At 33.6% G+C, this 26,678-nt stretch overlaps 1 protein-coding gene across 3 annotated transcripts in view; it reads left to right on the top strand.

Annotated features, from left to right (window-relative positions):
- The window catches only part of TTK (TTK protein kinase), a 35,177-nt gene extending 14,930 nt beyond the window's left edge, over positions 1–20,247 (top strand). The window contains exons 11-22 of one of the 3 annotated variants that reach the window (XM_090280519.1): positions 356–504; positions 2,704–2,837; positions 4,193–4,319; positions 6,824–6,916; positions 9,239–9,396; positions 9,527–9,678; positions 10,721–10,845; positions 14,364–14,444; positions 16,439–16,615; positions 17,911–17,995; positions 18,341–18,432; positions 19,795–20,247. In XM_090280519.1, the coding sequence (XP_090136645.1) occupies positions 356–504; positions 2,704–2,837; positions 4,193–4,319; positions 6,824–6,916; positions 9,239–9,396; positions 9,527–9,678; positions 10,721–10,845; positions 14,364–14,444; positions 16,439–16,615; positions 17,911–17,995; positions 18,341–18,432; positions 19,795–19,881 (1,460 nt within the window). In that variant the 3' untranslated portion in view covers positions 19,882–20,247. Of the gene's footprint in view, positions 1–355; positions 505–2,700; positions 2,838–4,192; positions 4,320–6,823; positions 6,917–9,238; positions 9,397–9,526; positions 9,679–10,720; positions 10,846–14,363; positions 14,445–16,438; positions 16,616–17,910; positions 17,996–18,340; positions 18,433–19,794 lie in introns of all 3 variants that reach the window. The other 2 variants (XM_090280518.1, XM_090280520.1) reach the window with 2 other exon arrangements.
- Positions 20,248–26,678: the final 6,431 nt, after the last annotated feature.

Consider the following 26,678-nt stretch of genomic DNA (forward strand, 5'->3'; position numbering starts at 1 on the left):
TTAAAAAGTAAAAGTCTGTAAAAATGGTGAATTAGTAAGACTTTATGATATGTTTTTTCATCTTTACTTATTTATTTACTTGCTTTCTGGTAAAGATGAGACAAATTTCAATTCAAAATGGTCTCTGATAATAAAATCCTAGGTAACTAGTTAAGAAGATGGCTGTGTTGCAGGTTTGTAAAATTGACTTGCTAAAAGCAAATTGTCAACAACTGCCTTAAAGTTTTCAGTTTCTCTCTTTGTTTTGAAGAGCAAAATTCTAATAGATTGTAGCATATTTTAGTGTTTATGTTTAATTTTGTTATTATAAAATATTTTTGCGTTTTAATGACAAAAACAACAAAAACAATTTCAGAACCTAAAGAAGATCAAGAACCAAAGGTTCCAGAAAGTAACCAGAAACAATGGCAATCTAAGAGAAAGTCAAAATGTGTAAACCAGAATCCTGCTGCATCTTCAAATCAATGGCAGATTCCAGAGATAGCCCAAAAAGTTGATACAGAGGTAACTTTCTTTTCCCCTCATGTAACATGCCATTGTTCAAAATGGATGAGAATGTTATATATTTTCTTATTTTTTTAATTTCTTATGCACCATATTTAGTGGAATGGTTCTTTAAGTAAGAATGTTTTTATTCACAAAACAACGTTCAGTAACAAATATAGGTTCAGTAAGAGTATATGTCAAGTTGAATTTTTTTTTTAAATTCTTTTCTATGTTCAGTAATGCTTCTAGACTGCTTGTTAGACTAGTATAGGGATCAGCAGGCTACAGCCTGTGGGTCAGATCTGTTTCCCCACCTGTGTGTGTAAATAATGTTCTATTGGAACACAGCTGTTCCCATTCATTTACTTACATCTATGGTTACTTTCAAACTGTAAACGCAGAGTTTTAAAGATTTTTTAAAATTGATTTTTAGAGGGGGTGGGGGCGGAGAAAGAGAGGGAGAGACATATCAGTAGATTGCCTCTTGCATGTCCCCAACTAAGGACCTGGCCCACAACCCAGGCACGTGCCGTGACCAGGAACCGAACCCACAGCCTTTTGCCTAGTGGGATGATGCCTAACCTACTGAGCCACAACAGTCAGGGCCAGAGTTTCTTTTTAAGATATGAAAGTGATCTGTAACTAAATAGTAGTGATGATTACACACTCTCATGAATATATTAAAATCCGGTGAACTACTTAGGAAAAAAGAAAAAGAAAATTGGCAGTTTTCTTAGGTCGCTGTTTCTCCCACAGCCCTCTCAGGTGAAGGTTGTTTTTGTTTCACATCTCACCTTAGAGCTGTGAGGTTCCGGTTACTGCATCTAGATTATTTCTTCTCTTGTCCTGCTCATTGCTGTCATCTTTGAACATCCTGAGGATTCTGCATTAGTCCCTTAAAGATATTAGGCTATGAATCACTTCAGTCTACTTCAACAACTATCTTTTTTTGTTGTTGTTGGTTTCTGTAGCCTTATCTATCACTAGTCCTATACCTGGCTCCCAAATTTATAACTTCTTTCTCCCTCATGACCATTCTTTTAATTTTACCTTAGCTACTCATTCCTATATCCTTAGTTCTAATCTCCAAAATCTCAAATGCAAACATCCCACTCCATGACTATAATATTTACATTTTCCTTATCTAATAATCTTAGAACAGTTTCTTAATACCATTCTGACTGCTAATCCAAGTATATGTGAAGAAATCTTAAATGAAATTGAAAATTTATCCAGGAAAAGAGATACAGTGGCCATGCTTGCTAACTTGAAAACTTAAAAGGACAGTAATATAGAAAATAGAAGAGATTTTTGTATTATGGCTCTCAAGAGCATAATGTAGAAAAGTAGGTTAAAAATTATAATAGAAAAACTGATTTAATCTAAACATTCATGGAGCCTTTCTAATAACAAAAGCTGTCCCCAAATTGTAGTTGACCTCCTTAGACAGTAGTGAGTGTGCAGTTACTAATCATGTTCAAAGGAAATGTGATTCTTTGTTTGGTTGAGATGCTGTAGAACAGGGGTTGGCAATCTTCTTAAAAAGTAGGCTTTGCAGACCAGGTGGTCATTGTTGTTGTTACTCAACTCTGCCACTATAATATGAAAACCGCTTTAGACAATATGTAAGCAAGTGGGCATAGCTGTATTCCAATAAAACTCTATTTCCAAAACAGGTGGCAGGCAAGACTTAGCCTGCAGGCTGCTTTTTGCTCATGTTCTCTTTTGTAGAAGATGTTCATCATTGCTTTGGGATGTGTAGGAGATAAGTTCTACATGTCTCTTACTTGGGAGCAGAATACTAGATAAGTATTTGCTATGTCAAATTTTGCTAAATAATTAGTATTTGGCCATTTTGCCCTCAGACATAAAGTGAGGAGTGTGATTTTGTTGATTAGAGAAAGACTAATTTTTAGAACAGCAGGTACTTACTTAGATTATAAAATTTCAGTAGTGGTTACAATAGACCTGTCAGGGAGAGGATATTAGATCCTGTTTTGTTAAGCAATACTGTGTGCCTTCCCTCTACTTGTAATCCCTTTGAGAAACATATATCAGGCTTCAGAATTTAGAGTAAAAGAGCTATATTAAAAAGTTATTGAAAGTCTGAATACATATGTTTATTTACTTGAACATTTTTTTTTTTTTTTTGTATTTTGTGTTTTTATTATTCTGTTTTAGAAGTGATTTTTTTCCTTTTTAATTTTGGTTTAGCAGAAACAAACCATCTTTGAGCAACCTGCCTCTTCAGTTTCAAAGCAGTCACCACCTATGTCAGTACCCAAATGGATTGACCGAAAGTCTATTTGTAAGACGCCCAGCAGCAGGGCCTTGGAAGATTACATGAACTGGTAATTATTTTTGGCTCTTAGCTTGGTACAGTAGAAATAACATGGGCTTTCGGGCCAAATAGATCTGGAGTTGAATCTTGCTCTCTTACTTTAAAGATTTTTTAAATTCATGTTATTTTCCTCAACATCAGTTTTTTCATCTGTAAAAGGGGAGGGGAAGGTGGCTACATTATATTTTTAGGGATGTTGCAAAAGTCTCTGTCATATTGTAGTCTGTACCTACAACCTATAACTACTCTATAGGTAACTTGATAATTATGATTGCCACATGGATTCTTCTCTAATTGAGAGAGAGATTTAAAGGTTACATTCTTCGAGCGGATAAAGGGTGGGTACATTTTATAGCAAAGGGGGTGTTAATTGGAATGTGATAGTTTCTGAAAGAGGTTGGTTGTGCAGGTCACATAGTTCTAATGTGTTCAAAGGTATAAGACTTGATGGATGGGAACGAGGGATGAGTGAAGAAATTGTGTGGTCAGTGCTGGTGGTTAGGAAACACAAGGGCTATTTCAAAGGCAAATTGATAATATTCAAAGAAAGAAAGGAATGTGACACATCATTCTTAAATTAGTGGCTATATTTTAATATATATTTAATGGTTTACATAACTTAAATCCATGATGCTTTTTGCTTTTTATGTCCATAATATAATCTTTGATGTTAATGAAACTGGCTTTAGAGGATTTATAATGTAGTCTTCTACCTATTTAATAGGGTTTGCTATATATTACCTCATTTTATTATACTTAGTATATTGAAAAGAATGATTGCTAACTATAATAGTGATGTAGTTATTGCTTTTGAGAGTAGATTATTGATTGTCAACAAATATTTGTAGACCTCTTTTGTGCCAGTAACCATTCTAGGTACTGAAGATACAATAGTGAGAATAAGACAAGCAAGGCACAAATGTGAACTGAATGGCTTTAAGCTCAAAGGCCAGACTTCTCTGATGTAATTGGCTTGCAGATATTTATAGTAGGGTGTTGTAGAACATTACTGTTAAAAAGCACTTATAACATCTGTGGTCAGCCATAGGCTGAACTTTACCTTGGCTAAATTCTTATAAAATAACCCCAATTTCATATTTTCAATGCCATCTTATTTTTTTTATAGTAAGGATTTTTCGTCTGGGGACAAAAGTTACTTTCAGAAAGAATTCCCCCCGAATAAAATTTCTCATGGGGTATCTAGAATATATAATTCAGCTATATTATGAAAACCAACTTTGATTCTGTTTGATATAACACATTTAAGTTTATATTCACCTTTTAAAATCACACAAAAAAACTTAGGTCCGAATCTTTTTTTTTTTTTAATTTTAATGTCTTAAATTTTGAAAATACCTTTCTTAGCTTTAGGACTCCAGTCGTAAAGAATGACTTTCCACCTGCTTGTCAGTTGTCGACACCTTATAGCCAACCTGCCTACTTCCAGCAGCAACAGCAGCAAATACCCATTACTCCACTTCAGAATTTACAGGTTTGATAAGCTTTATCTATGATGGTATATGTTAAGGTGGGATCCGTTTCAAAGGTTTTATTGTTACAGCATCTAGTTGTTAGGAAAAGTCTTAAGGACTTGCTGATTCTTAGTTGCATTAAGCAAAGTTTGTTTCTGATAACCTCCTGACCTCAAGAAGTTATTTCATGAAGAAACTAATGAAATTTTTTTGTTTTCATTAACTAGGCCAAAAGGTCCAGTTTGGATAGTTAGGTAAAATTTCTCTTGTAATCTAGGTTACTTTTTATTTCATTTAGCTAATTAAGCCAGCTGTTTGTGAGCAGCCTGATTCCATTGGCTGATTAATATATAAGTAAATTTTCAAAACTATCAGGAGAGCAATCAGATGTTACTAGAATATATTATAAAGTAAGAAAAAATTTTTTGCTGGTGAGACAATTTCATTGCCATCTACAGAAAAATTAATTTAGACACTCTCCTGACATCAGTATTAAAATTAGTTTCTAATAACTATTTCAGAGGCAACTTAATATTGGTAGAAAGTATGGGCTTTGAAGGAAGACTGCCTGGCCTTGAATCTTAGCCTCCCTACTTACCAGCTATGTGACTTTTTGCAAGTTACTTAAACTTCCCGTGCCTATTCCATCATCTGTAAAATAGGGATAATAAATCTACCTATTCCATAGGACAGTTATGAATATTAAATCAGTTAATATATGTAACCTTACAACAGAGCCTGGTATTTATTAAATAATAAAAGTTAGCAGCAATTGTTTTGTAAATAATAAAACAACAACAAACAAAACAAAACAAACCACAAGTAATTAATTATATAAAACAAGAGATAAGAAAATCAGCTGATGGAAAGTGAAACAATGTAGTTGCCAGGGTCTGGAGGGAGGGAGGAAGGGGGAGTTGTTGTTTAGTGGGTGTTGAGTTTCAGTATAAGGTGATGAAAAGTTTTGATGGTAATGATTGTATAGCATTCTGAATGTACTTAATGCCACTGAATTGTATACTTGAAAATGGTTAAAATGGTAATAAATTACAAAGGAGAAAGATGATTAGGTTTGCTTTACATTGATTCAAATCAAAATTTTTGAGTTATTACTTGTGTCAGGCCCTGTTTGAGTTGAAATCCAGAAGCCAAGTTAAACATGACCAAGTGAAGGGGCTAGGAAGCTTCTAGAAGAGGTCAGTGTCAAGAGGAAACTGGAAAGAAGCCAGAATGTGGCTGGAACTCAGGAAGGGACTGGGTGACCCTTAGGGACCTGCTGTTTTTCCTTAAGAGAGATGGGAAGCTGTTGGAACTGATTAGAGCAGGGAAATGAAGTTATTTACATTTTGAAACAATTACTATGGCAACAGTGAGAAGGGACCAATGGGAAACTGGGATGTTATCTATATAGGAAACTGAACTTCATGTTTGTATTGAATTAGAAATAAGTCAGAATTACTTTATTAATAAAACAAACAAACAAAATAAACCTGTCAGCAGTTAGGGGAAAATGAAATTGAATTGCTTTCTTCCCTATGAGAAATTTTTCAGTTTAAGTTATGAGAGGAAGCTCCAAAAGGAGGTGGAGTGGAGGGGATAGTGAAGAATCCTGATAAAAATAACAACTTAATGAAAGGTGACAGGTTTATATTTCAAAGCCTAATACTTTCTTACAGAAAATATTATCATGACTCAACAGTGTCTTTCAACCCTAGAGATTAAAGAAATTAGAATTCTTATCTTTTATATTAATATGGAAGATTATATGAGAAAGATGCTACCAATTTGGATCTAAAGCAGGACTTAGTTAAAACTGAGATTTATTTAGACCTTGTTTTTAGCTTGGTTAATCAGCTAATCAGGTACTGTTTGTGTCTTCAGCTTCTTTGTCAGCTCAGAATAAATCCTCTCACACCACTCCATCTGTTCAAAGCTTTTATAGGTCCCCAGAGAGCTCTGGCAGACGGGAAGGGAAGCAGGGGCATGCAGAGTAGATCCGTTGAAAGTTTGCTCAGGAAGGTGCTGAAGTTCAAGTTAAATACCTTGAACATTCTTCAGCAAAAAGGTATCATTTGTCAGATTGACTTCGGAGCTCTTTTAGCACACTGATTCCTTTACAAGGGAATGCTTAATGAGCAAATTTGTGTATTTATGTATGTATGGAAGTAAGCAAAGAAGTGTAAGGAAAAACAATAGATAAGAAAGATGAAAATGATAAGAGTTTGTAGGTTGAACATTAAGTGGCTCACCAATCCCCCCCTCTTTAAATCTTATATTTATGTATTTAAGTTAAGAAGTAAAGGCAAGTTAGAGGGGAAGAGCTTGGAATTTTGTATATTAATTTAATAAGTTTATTTCTTGGACTAAAGTATATAAATTCCCTCTTTCAAATAATTGTGACTAATATCTAATTACTTAAGATTTAAGATAATTTCAAAATTGGAAGCATTTTACTATATTAAATGCAAGCTAGTTTCTCAGGCATATTCTTCGAACCTTTGAATCTTTACATATTTTAATTTAGATTTCAGCATCCTCTTCAACAAATGAATGCATTTTAGTTAAAGGAAAAATTTACTCCATTTTGAAGCAGATAGGAAGTGGAGGTTCAAGTAAGGTAAGTATCTACCCCAAAAATTTGAAAACATTTATCTTAAATATTTAAGAAACAAATAAAAATATTTTAATTTCTTTCTTTGTCTTTTAACAATTTTGATCTCTTTGTTTCTTCATTTGTAGGGACTCATATTGCCCTTGAGCCAAAAAATGCTTAACTTAAGGTCCAAATGAGAAAGCTATGACTGGCCCGTATTTTCTTAGTGCAATTAAATTTCATTATTTAATTTAAGTATTATAATGGAGTTGGCAAAATCAACATGCCTCAGGGGAAAAAATCATGCTTTATGAAACTAATGCCATTTATGCTCTTTTTATTCTAGAGTTTGACAGTGACCAACTTATACTGTGTTAAGAGTAGTTCAAAAAGTCATGGGGCTAATAGAAATGGTGAAGACATTGGCCTTTCTAGTTCTTTCATTAACTTCCAATAAAACTGACAAATTATAACTGATGCTATCTTACGAAATGGAAATAAGGGCTGTCTAATATCAGTATGGCAAGAGTTTTGCTAGAGCAGACACAATAGGGAGAGTAAAACCATATACATGCAAAAATTTGGTTTAAAAGTTTTCATTTGCTCCCTGACTGGTGTGGCTCAGTTGGTTGGATGCCATTCCACAAAGCAAGAGGTTGCCTGTTCGATTTCTGGTCAGGACACATTGCCTGGGTTGCAGGTTTGGGCCCCAGTGGGGTGCATACAAGAGGTAGCAAATGATGTTTCTCAAGTTGATGTTTCTCTCCCTTTCTTTCTCCCTCCCTTACCTTCTTTCTAAAAATTAAGGGGGAAAAAAGTTGTCACTTGCTCAAAATATTTGAGATCTCATTATATAGTTTTCATATCCTGCAAATCTTTTTTCTAATATACCTGACAAATTTAATCTTTTAGAATGTCCACTTTATTCTGTCCTAATTGTCTTTAATGGTGGTAGCTAGCATTTACTACTCTCCAAACACATTATCTCAGTTATTCTTCCAAAACCGTGCAGTAGGTACTATTAAAGACATTTATTGTGTTAAAACAGAATGGCAGATAACTCAGTTCTTTGAGATTTGTAAGGCTATTTACCTTATACAAAATGGCTTTATGCTATGTTAAAATTCCTTTTATCTTTTTCCTTGCTATTTTCTGCTGCCTCTTGCCCTATGATTATTATATGCCCCTCACCCTCTAATTTGCTGTGTGTGCAAGTAAGCCCAGTAATACTTTGTTAGAATTTTGCATTTAAAATTTTTTAAGTAACTAAGTTGTACCTGACAACCTGATTCACTCTTTGACTCTTATTCCTTGCCAGTATCGGCTGGATAGTCAAGGTTAAATGGCTTTTAAATAAGTAATATTTACTTCAGTGTGTCAAAAGGGGTAAATGAATATAATTTTCCTTGCTTACACTGGCACTTTGTATTTTGAATTATTGTCTTCTGGAAGCCCCATTCGTGTTGCGTATTTGCCGAAGGTTAGACACACTAGCTGTGTTTTCTACTTAAAAAAAAAATTATGTATTGATTTTTAGAGAGAGAGAAACATTAATTTGTTGTTCCACTTATATATGCATTCATTGGTTGTTTGGTGTATGTGCCCTGACTGGGGATTGAACCTGCAACCTTGGTTTATCTGGACAACTCTAACCAACTGAGCTACCCAGCCAGGGTTTTCAAATGTATTATCTGCCCTATCAATATTGCTTAGAAAATGACTGTCCAGCTGGAACACCTGCACCTCAGAGATCCTGACATGTTTACAGTATCTTGTTTCTGTAAACTTGACTTTGAAAATTAGACCTAATCTACTTTTTTACAGCTGAATATACTGATCACTTACAATTAGTACCATAAGTAGTAATACTTGAATAATATTAGTTTCTTTTTCTGTATGCATTTCCTTTGTTCTCATAATTTTAAATATTCTCTACCACATGAATGAAATTGTCAGATCCAGGCACAATGGTAAAAACAACATCTGTGGAATGAATTGACTATTATAGTCCTTAGTCTTCCTTAACATTTCTGAATATCTTCTTTCTTAGGTTATTCCCCTATTTAAGCATTAAACAAAGTGCTATGACATATGAAATTTAAATTACCTTTCTTACATGTTGATATAGAAACTTTTTAGGGTTTATGCCTTTGAGTTACTAAATGCCCTTTGTCATAGGTAATTGAGAATGGACTATTACTCTCCTAACATGCTTTTTTTTTTTTTTTTTTCCTATTCTCAGAGTAAGCCCAGACCTTTTATTTATATTAGTGTTCCTTAACCTGTCTAATAAATTCAGTATTGTATTAGTACATTCTAAACTTTTCCTTTTGTTCTACTATATAGGTATTTCAAGTGTTGAATGAAAAGAAACAGATACATGCTATAAAGTATGTTAACTTAGAAGAAGCAGATAGCCAAACCGTTGAGAGTTACCGGAATGAAATTGCTTATTTGAATAAACTGCAACAACACAGTGATAAGATCATTCGACTTTATGATTAGTAAGAATTTTTAACTTTAAAAGAAAACATTTTTTGCTATAATTCTTGAGATAAAGACCTAGTAGATCTTAGTAGTATAACCTAACCATTTATTGTTTTGTTGTTTTTATTTGTTTGTTTTTAATGGCAGTGAAATCACAGACCAGTACATCTACATGGTAATGGAGTGTGGAAATATTGATCTTAATAGTTGGCTTAAAAAGAAAAAATCCATTGACCCATGGGAACGCAAGAGTTACTGGAAAAATATGTTAGAGGCAGTTCACACAATTCATCAACATGGTATTTTAAAATCTCTTATTATGTAAAGTTTAAATATCCATTACTAATGTCATCTTAGAGACATACACCTATAATTTTAAGTTATTGGTTATTGGCAACTTCAGACTAAACTAAATATTTTAGAAGTTTATTTACAGGGACAAAACCATTTCTTTAAAACACTGTCAACCAAACAATAGAGCATGAACTCAAGTCCCACATCCATGATGCATAAATAAATGCAAAATGTATCTTTATCAATATTAACATGGTCATAATCCTGGGTCTCCAAATACTTGGATTATAGCAGATTTGAGACTTTGGGGTTCAGACATCCTAAAAATCCGAGATACTCATTTCACTTATTCTAGTCATTTTGTATTGTATACTTTACAATACAAAACAGCTGTGGGAGTTGGTTTTTTATTGTTGTTGTTTTGGTTTTTAACTGTTAGCCCTACCTTCTGGTTGGTTTTTTACTTCCTTCAACTTGGTTGTTGTTAGGGCTTTTTTGCCTCTACTTTATCTTTTTTTAAAAACTGTTTTCCTGGATAGTTGTAATTTGTCTCCTGACTTCTTCCTTTTATAAATTAAAAATAATTTACCAGTCATCAAGATCAGGCTATAGGGATGGAGGCATCAGTAACAGTAGTATCTTACTGTCTGGCAGTATAATTAAAGTATTCTCTAATGGCTGGTGAATTACAATGGTTAAGTATAAATGCTGAAGCCAGACTGCCTGGTTTCAACTCATGGCACTGTCACTTAGGCCCTGTGACATTGAATAAATTATTTAAACTCTTTTCCTTAGTTCCCTCACCTAAAAATGGGGATAATAATAATTACCTCAGCACTGATGTGTTAAATGATTTAATACAAGCAACAAACTTAGAATAGTGCCTGGCACATAGCTGGTGCTCTATGTTTGCAGAATATAATTAAAATGAATACTTAATTTGATTGACTGATTAAAGGACTCAACCCAGTCCATATATTTTGAAATTTTTTGTATTTAGAATGTTTTACATTGTCTAATATATTACAACGGATTTTTATTTTGAAGGCATTGTTCACAGTGATCTGAAACCCGCTAATTTTCTGATAGTTGATGGAATGCTAAAGCTAATTGATTTTGGGATTGCAAACCAACTGCAACCAGATACAACAAGTATTATTAAAGATTCTCAGGTAAGACTTAATGAATAGTTGATTACTACCCAATAGAGTTCAATTCCTTTTCACTTGTCAAGTATTATTTTGCTAATAGGGATTTTATTTTCACCTACCTCATTCTTCATAGGACTCAAAGCCTTTTTATAAGAATAGAACTATAAAAACAAATCAAAGCCATGATTAATACAATTTGTATAGAAAGTCAAGATCTCATAGAAATGTATTCATCAATTTTGAGTGTTTTCCTATAGTTGAGGTAGAAAGGCAGTAATACCTGTCTTGGAAATCATCTTGGCCGTGATCTAAAATTCATCTGAAACTTGGTCTCAGAATTTCCGGTCAGTTACCAAAAAGGGATTGCAGTTACATTTTTTTTTTAACTGTCCATGAGATAATATAATTTCATTCTTTCAAAGAAGTAAAACTTATCATTTACATTTGAAAAAATTCTTAATTTTGAAAACACCATAATGAATACTGTACTCGACTACATTTTTATAATAGGATATGCAATAGCAAACTTAATAAAGTTGTCCCCATAAAAACTGAGGTGATGACGCCAAAAAATAACTAAAAACCTTCCTGGAGCAAAGATGATATGTTCTATGTATATAGGTTTCTGATGTGGGTCTGCCTTAATTCTAGGAGTAACACTAGACTTTTATAAGAAGAGTAGATAAGCAGGGTGCCTTTCAAATAATTTTACATAACAATCACTTTATATTAAAAATATGGCTGAACATTTATTTGTATATTGCCTTGAAGATATCTTCTATACTAAAGCCCTTAAAATACAGTATTCCATGTTTGAAAGCAGAACTGTTTATTTTAGAATAAAAATGAATGTCTTAAAAGGCTAGCATAGTTTTACTGTGAAAGCTCTTGCATTATTTAGAAATCCATCCCATGTCAATTTGGACATGGGCCCAAGGGAGTTCTTGGAGAACAGCTAGATTGTTGGTTGGTTGGTTTATTTAAAAGAAAAAAATAACAGAGCATTCTGAGTCTGTCCTAGGACAGAAATGATTGATTAATTTCTTCAAAATTTGTAGCCATTACACTATTCCCTCACTTACCACGGGTATTACGTTCTAGACACCCCCCAACCCCATGATAGGTTAAAATCCGTGAAGTAGGAACCTTACATTTATTTTAGTATTTTTATATATTTTAAGGCTTTATAAACCTTTCCCACACTTATAAACTATTCCCAGTCCCTTACTAACCTTTCCCACTCCCTTATTAACCTTTTCCACACTTTTATAAACACTACTGTGTTCTTAAACATATTCTGCACATTTTTTTTGTTTTTTAATTTTATTGATTATGCTGTTACAGTTGTCCCAATTTCTTTTCCCTCTACTTCCCTCCACCCTGTGACCCCCCCACCCCCAGTTGTCCCCCACTTTTAGTCCATGTCCATTGGTTGTGCATATAGTTCTTCTCAACATCTTCCTGTCTACTCCACTCCCTCCTACTATGCTTTTTAATTCCTGTACCATCTCCCTCCCTTTTCCCCCTTCCCCCTCCCCGCTGACCTCCCCCCTATATGTTACCCATACCTATAGTTCTTTTTCCACTCTCATTGCCTACTTAGTTTGCCTTTGTTTCAATTCCCTAGCTTCTGTTATTGGTTGTTGTGATACAGTTTTCATTTTAATGTATGTAGTTTTGATCCTCTTTCTTCTAAACAAGTCCCTTTAACATTTCATATAACAGTGGTTTGGATCTGATGAACTCCTTCGGTTTTACTTTGTCCTGGAAACATTTTCTCTGCGCTTCTATTCTGAATGACAGCTTCGCTGGATAGAGTAATTGTGGTTATATGTTTTTGATTTTCATTACTTTGAATATTTCTTACCAGCCCCTTCTTGCCTGTAAAGTCTCCTTTGAGAAGTCAGCTGATAGTCTAATTGGGACCCCTTTGTACCTAATTCTTATCTTCTCTCTTGCTGCTTATAAGATTCTCTCTTTATCTTTAACTTTTGACATTTTGACTATAATGTGTCTTGGTGTGGTTCTCCCTGGGTCCAGTTTATGTGGAACTCTCTGTGTTTCCTGGACCCGTAAGTCCATTCCCTTTCCAAGTTAGGGAAGTTCTGCTTCATTATTTTTTCACATAATTTTTCAATTTCTAGTTCTTATTCTTTACCCTCTGGCAATCCTATAATTCGAATGTTTGTTCGCTTATAGCTGTCCCAGAGGTTTCTGAGCCTCTCCTCATATTTCTCACTTTTTGTTTCCTCTTTCTGCGCTGGTTGACTGTTTGTTCCCTCCCTATGTTCCGATTTGTTGATTTGATCCCTGGCTTTCCCTTCCTCACCACTTGTCTTGTATATATTTTTGTTCATTTCAGCAGGACTAGCCTTCATTCCTTCCCTGTCTTGATTAAGTCCCACTGTTAGGTTATGACTATAGCTCTGAACTGAGCCTCAGAAAGATTCTTTATTTGTTCTCAGTCGAGTCCTTTATTTGTTTTTTGGTTAGCTGACTGATTGGTATTTCAATCATTAATTCTGCAGTTCTGACAGTTTTGTTTCTCTTTCCTTCTTGGGCGGGGCGCTGTCACACCTCCTCTATATTGGGTGGAGCCTCGTGTGCTCATCACAACCTGTGGCGCTTTGTGTGGGGGCAGGAGTCCAAGATGGATTCCTGCTGTCACTCTCCACTGAGAGACTGGGAGCCTCCTCCTCGGTCCTCACGCCCTCCCGGCCTCACAGTCCGAGACAATGGGGTCTGCCTTCCCCAGCATTGGAATCGAGAGCTGACAGGTCTGGTCTGCAGCCAGGACCAGCTCCCAGGCGCTTCTCTCCTCCCCCCAGATAAGGGTGTCTGCTTACTGGGTCTCGCTATTCATTGCTGCAGCTGCTGCCTCCAGCACAGCTTGATTTTTCAGCCACAGGTTCGCCCCTCCTACCTGTCGGGACAAGCACCACTTGTTTATGACTTCATATGTTGGGCTTACATATAGCTTTATTTTCTGGAACTTCTGGTTATTTTTGGTTTTGGGGTAGTTGTAATCCTCAGTTGTGGAGGGAGACAGAGTGTGTTGGTCTATGCCTCCATCTTGGCCGGAAGTCTCTGCACTCTTAAACCTACATAACTTTAACAACATAGGTATACAGTACCACAAAATCCCGCGGTATAGCGAAAAATCCGTGATAAATAATTAAATATAATGTTTTAAAAAATCGTGCGATACAGTGAGGCCACAATAAGTGAACCGCGATATAGAGAGGGACTATTGTAATATAATTTTAGCCTGTACAGTGTTATCATAGTTATCCACCATAATCATAGAAAATGCTCAGCAATCCGATAGGAGTCAATTTGCTGTTTAAGAACTTTATTTTGCTGGAGTTGTGAAGAAATTTATATCTTAATATCGTTGTCAGGTGTTTTGAGTTTTTCCAGACATATTACTAAACTGTGTAATAACCCAAGATTCCAAGAATCTGGCAGTCATGTTTTTAAAAATCTAAAGCAGAATTTAATATTTTCATTGATTTTTTTTCCTGTGATTTGACAAATAGGTTGGTACAGTTAATTATATGCCACCAGAAGCAATCAAAGATATGTCATCCTCAAGAGAGAATGGGAAATCCAAATCAAAGGTACTCTGTAGGTTATCGGTCATTTATCTCACATTAATAGGGAATAGTCTGTTCTCTGAATAAACTTATCAGATAACTGAAAGTGAAATTTTTTAGGCCTTCACAGAGACCTCCTAAGTAGATTGTCATGGGATTTAATTTCTCCCTTCTTTATTGATTTGAGGTTGTTCTTAAATATTGTGCTTTTAATATGGTGATGCCTCACAGTGTGCTCCTACAAGAAATGCACTTACAGTATTTTTAAGTAATAAAATTAAAGAAAAAAATTAACACTAAACTAGCTCTAGTTTGGACAGCATAAATAACATTGAATTGATAATCTTTGAAGTCTTTGTTTCCCCTCTGATTCTTAAATTTTATTTCTTACCAATTATTCATTTGTGTATACTACATTTTCAAATACGACTCTAGTGAATAATTTTTCCTGGCCTGCCATTGGCCACTTTCCCCCTTATCTTATTTGACCACCTCAGTGAGCTTTGTGTTAGCCTCATTAGTGCCCCTTGTTGGGCTCATTTTGCCTGCCATGATGCCTCCGCTCCCAAGGTAATCCTTGCTCTGTCACAGTGTAACCAGCTGGATAGAAGCACACATTGTCACCCAGGGACTGTGTTCAAGTCATAGATCTGTCTCTTCACTAACTGTCTTCATGGTGTAACTTGCCTAGTTTCTTCATCTGTAACTTAGGCTCACAAACAGTACCTGTTTTAAAAATAATGGAGGATTAAATGAGAAATAATATAAAACGCTTAGTACATTGTCCATTTGTCCATTTCAAAATAATTGATCATTAAATGTGCCTTTATTTACTAAATTACATTTTCCTGTCTAGAAAATTGTGACTTCTAAATATCTTTTCAAATAACTAGTATAAAATTATGCCATTTTGTATTTGTTTAGCTTCTCTTCTTATGCTTAGATTTGTTGTCTTTTTTTTATTAGACTTGCCATGGTTTTGTTATTTTTAAAGAAACAGGTCTTGAATTCATTTATTCTTTCTTCAGGTGCTCACTAATTAATTTCTGCTTTTATCTTTATTTCTATAAGTTTTTTTTTCCTAGCCTCTGGATTCAAATAATTGCTTATTTAATCTTAGTATGCTTACATATAATTAAAATAGTAAAACTGAATTTTACTGAGTTTTACTTTAGCTTCTATTTATGGGCTTTACTATAGTGTTTCTTATTTTCATTAATTCCTAAAATTTGTAATTTCAGTTTTAAAATTGTTTTATTTTTTATTTTAGAATAATATTTATTTTGAATTAGATTCAAAATTTACAATTTTTTAATTGTCAACTCAGTGCTTTAATATATATTGGAAAATCTCAATTCAGTTGAATCACCTGCTGCTATCCAATGGCCTTAGTGATTCTGTATAGAAGATAAATTTTTATCCCAACATGTGAATTTATCCCTGCTATTGAAGAGCTCAAAACTCCTCCCAATGTAATTCTGTCTCACATTGCTTTCTAGTGAACATCTCTTGGCTATTTGGGCCAGGATTCAAACCCAGCTCTACCTGGCTCTATAGTTCGTGTTCTTGGGTTTAGGATAGCTCAACTTAAATAACTTCTTAAAAAAGCCATACGTACTTATATATTATAAATTTATATAAAAATTACTGTAATCCAATAACTTCAGGAAAAACAAGTAAATTTAAAATTTGCAGTTTTATTTTTTAGTTTTGTATTTCCGTCAGTTGATAAGAATGTAATATTTTGTTTTAGTTGAAATATTTTAATTATGAGTTTGTTGTAAGATTTAAAGTGAAGCTCATTTCTTGATAAAATAATTATAATAAAAAATAGAAAAAGATGTTTTGTCATATAAATATAATCTAGTGCTTACATAATAATTGAGGTTTACTTATGATTTTAAATATTAGATATATATTTGTATATGTGTGTATAATATTCTTATATTTAATTTTATATGAAAATAATGGCCACTTAATTCTATTCTTTGGTTTGTTTGTTTGTTTGTTTTACTTAGATAAGCCCCAAAAGTGATGTTTGGTCCTTAGGATGCATTTTGTACTATATGACTTATGGGAAAACACCATTTCAGCACATAATTAATCAGATTTCTAAATTACATGCCATAATTGACCCTAATCATGAAATTGAATTTCCTGATATTCCAGAGAAGGATCTTCAAGATGTGTTAAAGGTAATATTAATAGTATATGGATATAGAAGAACAATATGTTATATACAGTTGACACTTAAACAACTTGAAGGTTGGGATGCAACCCCTTAGTTCAAGACTGGCATATGAAATTTGACTCTCCAGATCTTAACGAGTAATAGCCTACTCTTGACCAGAACCCTTAACCATAATATAAACAGTTGGTTAACACATTTTGTATGTTACATATACAAGGTCTGTCCAGAAGGTATACAGCCGTGTACTATAAAAAACAAACATTTATTAAAGATACAAGAAACATTGTACATAGGACAATGACGCCTCAGCCCCCTTCAGAGTAGGCTTGGGACCTCACACAGTTCTCCCAATCACTATCAGCTGCCCCGTCGTATTTTCTTGAATTTCATCAAAGGTCTGAAGTCTCTTCCCTTTCAAAAGTGATTTTAGTTTTGGGAAAAGACAAGTTGAAGGGTGCCAGATCCAGGCTGTAGGAGGGCTGAGTCACCTGGGTGGTTTGATGTTTCGCAAAAAAACTCTGCATGAGACGGAATTCATGAGCATGTGCGTTGTTGTGATGGAGCTGCCAATCACCAGTTGCCCACAGCTGTGTCCTCTGAAGCATCCGAATAGTTTCCATTGAGGAATGTTCAAGCTTAACGAAAAATTTGATGCAGAACCATTGCTCTACTCCCTAAGTCATTTTGAATGCGACAGCCACATAGTACATGTGCTCATTCAGCAGTGTCTGCTGCCCCTCCTGACTAGTATAGACAGTGAAGTCATCATTGTTCACACATGTACATTCTAGTCCACTCTCCTTGGCTCCCAGATTACACTGATGTCATGCAAACCATTCTCATTATATTAAGCATGATTGGACTTTTTCTGGACAGACCTCGTATTAATGCTGTATTCTTATAATAAAGTAAGCTAGAGAAAAGGAAATGTTATTAAGAAAATCATAAGGAATAGAAATAAAAATTTATAGTTTTTATTGAAAAAGTGGACTATGCAGTTTAAATCTGTGTTGTTCAAGGGTCAATTGTATTGTTTAATGAAATGATTGGAGTTATGTAAGTGGCTTATCTAACTGGTCCATTGAAAGAAATGGCTGACTAAATTAGTTTGAAGGTTAAGTTCACTTTGAATGTGTTATTTTTAAAATTAATACTTGGGGATTTTGCAAAATATGGCATCTCATTTCTGAGTAGGCTATCTATAAAGCAACTTCTATAATATGGAATTTGAAAAAATACATTATCAATATTACGTAAGAAAACTTGTTTTATTTAAAAAAGAAATCTTTATTTTTATAGTGTTGTTTAATAAGGGACCCTAAACGAAGGATATCCATTGCTGAGCTTCTGGCGCACCCATATGTTCATATTCAAGTTCATCCAGGTATTTCTTTAAAAATCAATTTATTACCAGGTTACTAATATAAACAGACTTTTAACTATTACAAGAAAACAATCTGAATTGGCTGCTCTTTTCCAAACTGCTTCCTTCCTTAAGAAAGTTTCTTTTTCTTTTTTTTTAATGCTAAATAGTAAAATAAATTACATCACTTTTCTTTACTTGTTGGCATATATTTTTATTTATCCTAGGTAAGGAGCTATGATCAGGGATAAATCACAAGAATGTCAGTTATTGTAGTGTTAAATGGAATGTGTATTTGTGTATCAGGTTGTATTTTTCTTATTGGTACCTGTGTGTTATTGATTTTTTTTTTTTTTTTTTTTATAGGTAACCATAAGGGAACCTCTGAAGAAATGAAACACGTTCTGGGCCAACTTGTTGGTCTGAATTCTCCTAACTCCATTTTGAAAGCTGCTAAAGTAAATATTTCTATTATCTATCTACATTAATTTTAATTGTTTTATATAGTTTAGTGAGTTAGACACTTAAGTGGATAATTCAAAGAAAAGTTGGTCCAATTGTCAGATCAACTATGAAGTATCTACATTTATGTACTTAACATGTGCTTTTGACACATGTAGATTTATTTGATTTACATTCTTATTATGCATATAGCATAACTGAAAGTGGATTGTTGTATAAAGTGCATTCAGAAGGTTGCTGTCAAGTCTCAACTGGAATAAATATAATGAGGAATCTTTTAAATCAGCACCGTTTTTAACACAGCTTTTGAATTCATTTCTTACACCAATTTTTTTCTTAAATCATCTTAAAGATATCACAGTGTTTGTCACATAGAATGACTTACGTGAAGCTGTATGTAGCAATCAGTACATTTCTCAAAGCCAATATCTCAAAACTTTCAGCTTCGCAATGCGTGCTTTTATCTGTAACATAATTTTTGGATCTCACTGCCATCAAACACCTAATCATTTCTAGAACCTTATGTGTGCTCATTTATCAACCTGTTTAGCTACCAAGCAGTTACTAATAATATATTTCAGTTATAACATTATCATAAAATTAAGGGGAGCTTTTAGCTCTCTGGGTATGGGTAAAGCCAGTCTAAGATGTCAAGAAGTTGGACACATTACTAGAGGAATTAACTATTTATTCACTATTTTGCATTTATGTGATAAAGAGTAAACTTTTTCCTAAATTTTCTCAAGTGCTAATGGCTTTAGGAATTAAAATTGGACAAATTTGTTATGATTAGCTCTATCTTTCATATCTCCATATTTTAAGTTTCTACCATTGTGTTGTTTAAAGCCTTTTATAAATGAAATTAAGGTCGATTAGTTACCTTTATCCTTAAGGTTTTGTGTTTCTTGATGGCAGAGATATCATCTTCATAAATTAGATGTTGGCTTAGCCTTAAACCCTTTTTAAAATACAGACTTTAATATAGTTCATTATACTTATTAATTAGGTTAAATATTATTGGAAAGTATATTTCCTACTGACTGTATTTTACAGTATAGATACTTAAGACTGGCTTTATTTGAGAAAAAGTAAGGGAGATCAAGAAGTCCTTAAAGACATATATGCTTATTAAAAGCATGTTATTTACATTTCTCTTATAGAAAAATTGAGTTGTAACTCATAATGGTTGATTCTTAGGCCAAGCTAGTTGTTAAAATTCTTAATTATTTCCAACCATTTTGTAAACTAATTTCCTAATTATAAGAACAAGAGAAAATTATTATATATTAAAATATGTAATTAATTTGATAATATGTTGAATTTTAAATTATAAACCGGATACGTGTTTTTAATTTCAGACTTTATATGAGCAGTATAGTAGTGATGGAAGTCATGATTCCTCTTCATCATCCACGACTTTTGAAAAAAAATGCGAAAAAAAATGATTTGCAGCTACTCAGAAACTGTCAGATGTCACCTGTAAAATATATTGGACTGCTAGCCTCTTGATTCTGTGGAATTCTGCCTTGAAAACAACTTGACTCTGAAACTCATTGGCAGTAAAAGCCAGTGGATTATCCTCAAAAGAAAACTAAAAATAATAACCACTAATAGAACTATATTTTTTAAATTATAGAATTGTTTTCTTCTTTATGCTTTCCATTCATTTCACACTTGAAACAGTGGGTGGACAACTGAAATATATTCTGGAGAACTGTAAATAAAGCATTGTAGCATAACATGACACTAAAATGTTAAAGCTGTAAAATTATTTCTTCAAATACATTGGTGTGGCAGCAAAATTCTTAATAAAACTGGATTTAGAGTAGACTTCAGTGAATTCTGTTGGATTTTCTACATAAACGATCATGTCTTCTGCAAATAAGACAGTTTTATTTCTTCCTTCTCAACTTGTATACCTTTTATTTCTTCCTGCCTTATTGCATTAGATAGCACATCCAGTATGGTGTCGAAAAGGATTGATGATGGAACTTTATTGCCTTGTTTCTGATCTTAGTGAGAAAACTTTAAATAAGTTAGCTGTATATTTTTTGTATATACAGGGTTGGGCAAGAGTACGTTTATAGTTGTAAGTATACAAAACACAAAGTTCATTAACTGATATTATTTTCCCTGTGAATAACTGTAAACCTGCTTTTGCCCCAACCTGTATTCTTTATCAAGTTGAGACAGTTACCCTCTTCTCCTAGTTTTCTCAAAGTTTTTATCATGAATAGGTGTTGGATTATGTCAGTTGTTTTTTTCTATATCTATTGATAATGATCATGTGATTTTTCTTTTTTTAGACTGTTCATGTGATTGAGCACATTAATTGATTTTTGCATATTGAACCAGCCTGGCATACTTGGGATAAATCCCACTTGGTTGTGGTTTACTATAATTCTTTTTATATATTGCCAAATTTCATTTGCTAATATTTTCTTGAGGATATTTGCATCTATATCTGTGAGAGATATTGGTATTTTTTCTTTTTTTTTTTTTGTAATGTCCTTGTCTGGCTTTGGTATTATGGTAATACTGACCTCATAGAATGAGTTAGGAAGTATTTCCTCTACTTCTATTCTCTGAAAGAGATTTACAGAGAATTTTTTCCTTTAATATTTGGTCGCATTCACTAGAGAACCCATTTTGGCCTGGTGCTTTCTCTTTTCGAAGGTTATTATTGATTCGATTTCTTGAATAGATATGGATCTATTTAAGGTTGTTTATTTCTTTTTGTGTGAATTTTAGCAAATTGTGTCTTTCAAAAAATTAGTCCATTTCATCTAGGTGTCAAATTTGTAAATACAGAGTTGTTCACATTATCCTTTTACTGTCCCTAGAGTTTGTAGTGATGTCTCCTCTTTCTTTTCTGATAGTAGCAATTTCTGTCCTCTGTTTTGTTGATTTTATTTTTCCCTAAGCTACCTAGATGTTTATTACTTTTATTGATCTTTTTAGAGAATCAGCTTTTGGTTTCATTGATTTTTTTTTTTTTTCTATCACTTTCCTGTTTTCAAGTTCATTGATTTCTAATAATTCTTACTATTTCTTTTCTTCTGCTTACTTTGGATTTAATTGGTTTTCTTTTTCCTTTTTTTTTTTTAGCTTCCTAAAGTGGAAAGTTAGATCATTGATTTATTGTAAATTTCTTTTTATTTTCTAATATATGCATTCAGTGCTATACTTTTTTCTCTATGCACCACTGCATTTCACAAGTTTTGCTAAGTTGTGTTTTCATTTTTATTTTTTCAAAAATACATTAAATTCCTCTTGTCATGAATACCAGAAGACAGAGATTGTCATGGGACATCTTTAGGGCTTCCTACCACTAGATGTTAGCTTTCATTATGATTTATATTTTTTCTATTTTGTACACATTTTTAAAGTTTTTTCTTATGATGTTTGGTCTAAATTACCTTTCCCTTGTTTTTTGAAAATAATTTTATCACTTATTCTTATAAATATACTGCTATCTCCTGCTTAATCTGTTCTTGAAAAATCAGATGTTCTGTGAAAAAATAACTTCTAACTAGTTGCCTATTTTCTGTTATGTTAAGTGGAAAAATTACAATGTATTGCATATTTCCTGAAACAGTAAAACTCCCATAGATAAGGGAGAAGCTATCAAGTTGGGATGACAATGTTTAAACATTACTTTCTGGTTGCTAAAGTATATCTATTTTTGCCTTAAATATTTTGAGGCTATTTCACTAGCTGCATACAAACTTAGTATTTTTTAAAAATATTCTTAGTAAGCATAATGTTTACCATTTCATAGGGATTCTCATGGTTTTTAAATATGTATTTGTTTTTTGTAAATGTGGTTTTCCAGGTTTCTTTTGATTAATGGTTGCCTGGTTTAGGTGTGTGTGTGTACTCTTTAATTTCAACTTTTCTCTGTTCTTTTAGGAACATCCCTGGAAAATTAACATACATGAATTTTACTTTATATCCAATCACTGGTAATTTTCCTCTTACCTGACAAATGTAATCTATTTATATTTGTTATAATTTGTTTCTACCATCATATGTTGGCATTTCTATAAAATACTTTATTCTTTCATTAATCAACCTTTGCTAGCTCCCCACTCCCCACTTCTTATTTTATTTTTTCTATTCCATAATTTCCCCTCTGATGCCTTAGAAGGTTTAGAGTCTCTCGTTGTTGGTCTCACTCACTCTCTCTTTTAGTGATTAGTCTTAATTTTAACCAAACTTAGTTAACTTAACAAAGACAAACATATCTACTTCCTTACCAAACAATAGGAAGACTTTAATCTATTTAACTACATTAACATAATTTGCATGACATTATGGGATAATATTTTAGTTTTATCCTATTATAACCCCACAGGTCATTTTTATTTAGATTAACAAAACATTTACCATTTTATATATTCCTTGTATCTGAGACTATTCTTTTTGGGATGATTTCCTCTCTTTTTAAAGTATGCCCTTTGGAAATTTCTTTAGCAAGTATCTATTAATAGTAAATTATTTCTTTCTGTTTACTTAAAAGTTTTAAATTCACCCTTGTTTTCATAAAGATTGTTTTTTCAGGGTCTTAATTCTAAATTGACAGTTTTCTTTTTGCACTTTGAGATTATTATTGTACCTACTTCTGGTTTTTATTGCTTTCAAAAACACTTCTACTCATCTAATTATTATTTCTGTATAAGTGGTCTATCTGCCTTTTTCCTCTAGCTGCTTTTCAGATCTTCTTTTTATCTTTGGTGATCTGTTGTGTCACTAAAATATGCTAGTTGTTGATTTTTTTGTTTTTATTCTTTTTGGTATATATTGTGCTTTCCAAGTCTGAAATCATGCATCTTCTTGATTTTGAAAAATTCTCAGCCATTATCTCTTCAAGCTTTTTCATTTTTAGAAATTCTATTTGGTTCTTTTTCAAATCTTCCCCTTTTTTTTCTTGATGGATTTTTGATTTTTTCCTCAGGTGATTGATTCTATCTTTTTTTTTTTGTTTGTTATTTTATGTGGAGCAAGTTTATGTTCTGTATCTATGACTTCAGTATTTGAAGTTTTTAAGTCTTTTTTTTTTTTAACTTTGATAATGGTTTCTTACCGTGTTGGAGGTCTCCAGGACCACCCCCAAGTTTGATGATTCGCTAGAATCACCTAAAGGTTTCAGCATATGGCATACTTATCAGTATGATTTATTATAGTGAAAGGACGTAAAGCAAAATCAGCAAAGGGAAGAGGTGCATGGAGTGAAGACTGCAGCAAACAAGCCACAAGCTTCCAACGGTCCTTTCCCAGTGGTTTGCAGAAATGCACTTAATTTCCTAACTACAACTTGTCACTGTACCTGTGAAATGTCTATCACATAAGCTCATTAGAGACTTGGCACCCTGGGTTTTTAGTGGGGGCTGGTCATGAACTCACACTTTCACTAGCATATGCCAACATTGTAGCTCCCAGAAGAAAAGCAGGTGCTGAGTGTATCTCAGTTTAGGCATAGGGAACCACTCATTTAGGCAATGGTGGGAACCCTCCTGAAACCTAAGTTCCCAGACTTCACCCTTAGGAACAAGGAGCCCTAAAAGATATCTATAACGTTAAACAACAAAATTCTATTTCTCATTAATGCCTATGGGGGAGGGAGAAGAACGGCTGCTCTGGGTTGCCCTCACTTTTGGATGCAGACTATCTGGTACCCCACTATCTGGTTGCCCTGGCAGACAAAAAGGGAAAGCATGATACTCTTACTTAAAATTACCACTTGCAAGTGATACCCTTTACTTCTCACGATTCATTGGCTAAATAAGTTACACGGTTTTTATGTAATGATCTTGTGTCTAGAGAGGAGAGCTAAAAGTATATGATGAACATCCTTAATTAAATTTGTAAAAAGATAGAGCTTTCTTACTTTGCTTCAATCAGGGGCTCCTACCCTGTAGTTCAGGTCCTCCTCAGACTACCAGGAAGTGAGTGACAGAGAATAAAAAGTTCATAGGCTATGTTTTCTTGCCATGTCATTTTAGATGGATTTTTTTATTTGGTGCTACTTTCCTAATGTAGTTACAAACAACTTCAGGATGCTCTCCGTGGTTCTTCCCCTTCCTATTTCTTCCTTTCTGTTCTACGTCTCCACTTTTACCTCCAGAGGAAAATGTTTTAATAATTACATTAATTAGTTGCTTAATAAAGTAATAATGTTTATTGTATTAGAATGTTTGTAGAGGCATATACATGGAATTAATTTTCATACTTTGTTATTAGAAATATGTTAAATTAGTATATTTGAGAGAATAAGGTCAGAAACATCCCTGTAGACACATGTGAAGTAAGGAGGAGGAGGTTGTGAATGGTTGTTTACATCCTTGCTACAAGAATGAAGTGAGGCAAGAACACAGTTGGCATTTCAATTATGTGGAACAGAGGATCCAGCTCAAACCCTGTTACAGACTCTCCATTTAGTCTAAGGATATTTTAATATCCTTTTAAAGAAAGTTTATGCATGATAATTATTCATGGAGCAATGGTGGACTGGCTGGCTCTACCCTGGAGAAAAATCTCAGATGTTTGGGGAGTGGTGGGGAGGGGGTGATGAAAAGAGATGAGGGAAATACTTTGGAGAAGGGCTAGGAGCCCCACTGGAACTGCATATGTAGGGGTACCTGAGCATGCTGCCTCTCTTCCCTTTGTTGGTACTGATCAGCCTAAATAAACCTGGTACATTGCTACTTCCATCTTGTTTGTCTCTTTGGGTAAATGGAAGGCAACCATAGATGGAGGCTTTTTCTTGTGAATTTCTCAGTTTTTTTGTTTTTTAATGTTGCTGTCAGAGGAAAATAGTCTCATCTTTATCTACTTGAAAAATATAGTAGAAAGAAGTATAAATGGCTCCTAATTCCATCAAGCTGAGTACATTACTTTTAACATTGGCATATTTGCACAACCATGATAATATTTTATACTTATTCTTCCACTTACTTCTTTCGTAAGCATTTTCCTAACTCATTTAAACACTGCATAAATATAACTTTGATTCCTATGAAATATCCTATTTTATGAATGTATAAGAATATTTCCTTTTTTGTGTGTAAAATAATCCATAATAAATCTCTATAACGTTTTGTTTTTAGGAATTAGAAGTTAATGTTTGTCGCAAAACGCAACTAATAATATAAATTCACAAAGAAAGATCATGATGCCATCATGTTTTTTTTCCCTCTTTTTGAATTATCAGCAATTTGGTATTAGGAAATTAAGATTTGGCTTTACTTTTAATCCATCCCTGATGTGTTGGCCAACCCAATGCCTTTGTAGGTAGATTTAATTAAACTATTTTAGGGAGGAGACAAAGGCTATCTAACCAGAGAATCCTATTGGTTCCACTTTTAAGATATATCTAAAATTGGAACAGTCCTCACCAACTCCACTTATATCACCTGGGATCATAGAAGTAACTTTTTAACTGTTCTCTTTGCTTCTACTCTTGTCCCTCTGTACTCTGCTTATTACACAACATGATTTGTTCAAATATAGGTCAGAGCACTTTGCTCCTCTGCTCAGTACCCTCCAACTGCATCCCATCTAATGGAGAGTAAATGCCTAAGTTCTTGAAGTATTGGCCTTTCCTGCTGTACACAGCCATCTCTTACCTTCTGGCCCTTGGACCTGCAGTTCCCTCTTTAAGAATGTTTTTTCCCCGATAGTCACTATGTTTGTTTCCTCATCTCCTTGTATTTGTTCAAATGTCTTTTTCCTAATGAAGCCTTCCTTAAATAACATACTTAAAATCTGCCCTGGCCGGGTGGCTCACTTGGTAAAAGTGTTGTCCCCATATGCCAGGGTTATGTGTTTGATCTCTGGTCAGGGCACACACAAGAATCAACCAATGAATGCATAGATAAATGGAACAACAAATCGATGTTTCTTTCCCTTCCTCCCTAAAATCAACCAATCAAGCAATCAATCAACAAAATCAAATCATAATCCCCCTGCTTTCTGTATTCCATAATCCCCTTCCTTTATTACTCTTTAAGTAAGATTTATCCTTCTAACATTCTCTGTAATTGACTTAGTTTTTTTTACTGTTCACCTACCCCCATATGATGCCAGTTGTCACAATGAGAAACTTTTTTTATGGGTTTTGTTCACTACTTTATTCCTAGTGCTAATACAATGTCTGGTCCATAGTTCACACTTGAATACATGAATAAAAGCTTTTATTTTTTCCTGGAAAGAAAGCATTGTATTTCTTACAAAAAAGTTT

This window comes from Furipterus horrens, unplaced genomic scaffold (genome assembly GCF_987537825.1).
Source record: "Furipterus horrens unplaced genomic scaffold, mFurHor1.1.pri manual_scaffold_6, whole genome shotgun sequence".
Classification (NCBI taxonomy): domain Eukaryota; kingdom Metazoa; phylum Chordata; class Mammalia; order Chiroptera; family Furipteridae; genus Furipterus; species Furipterus horrens.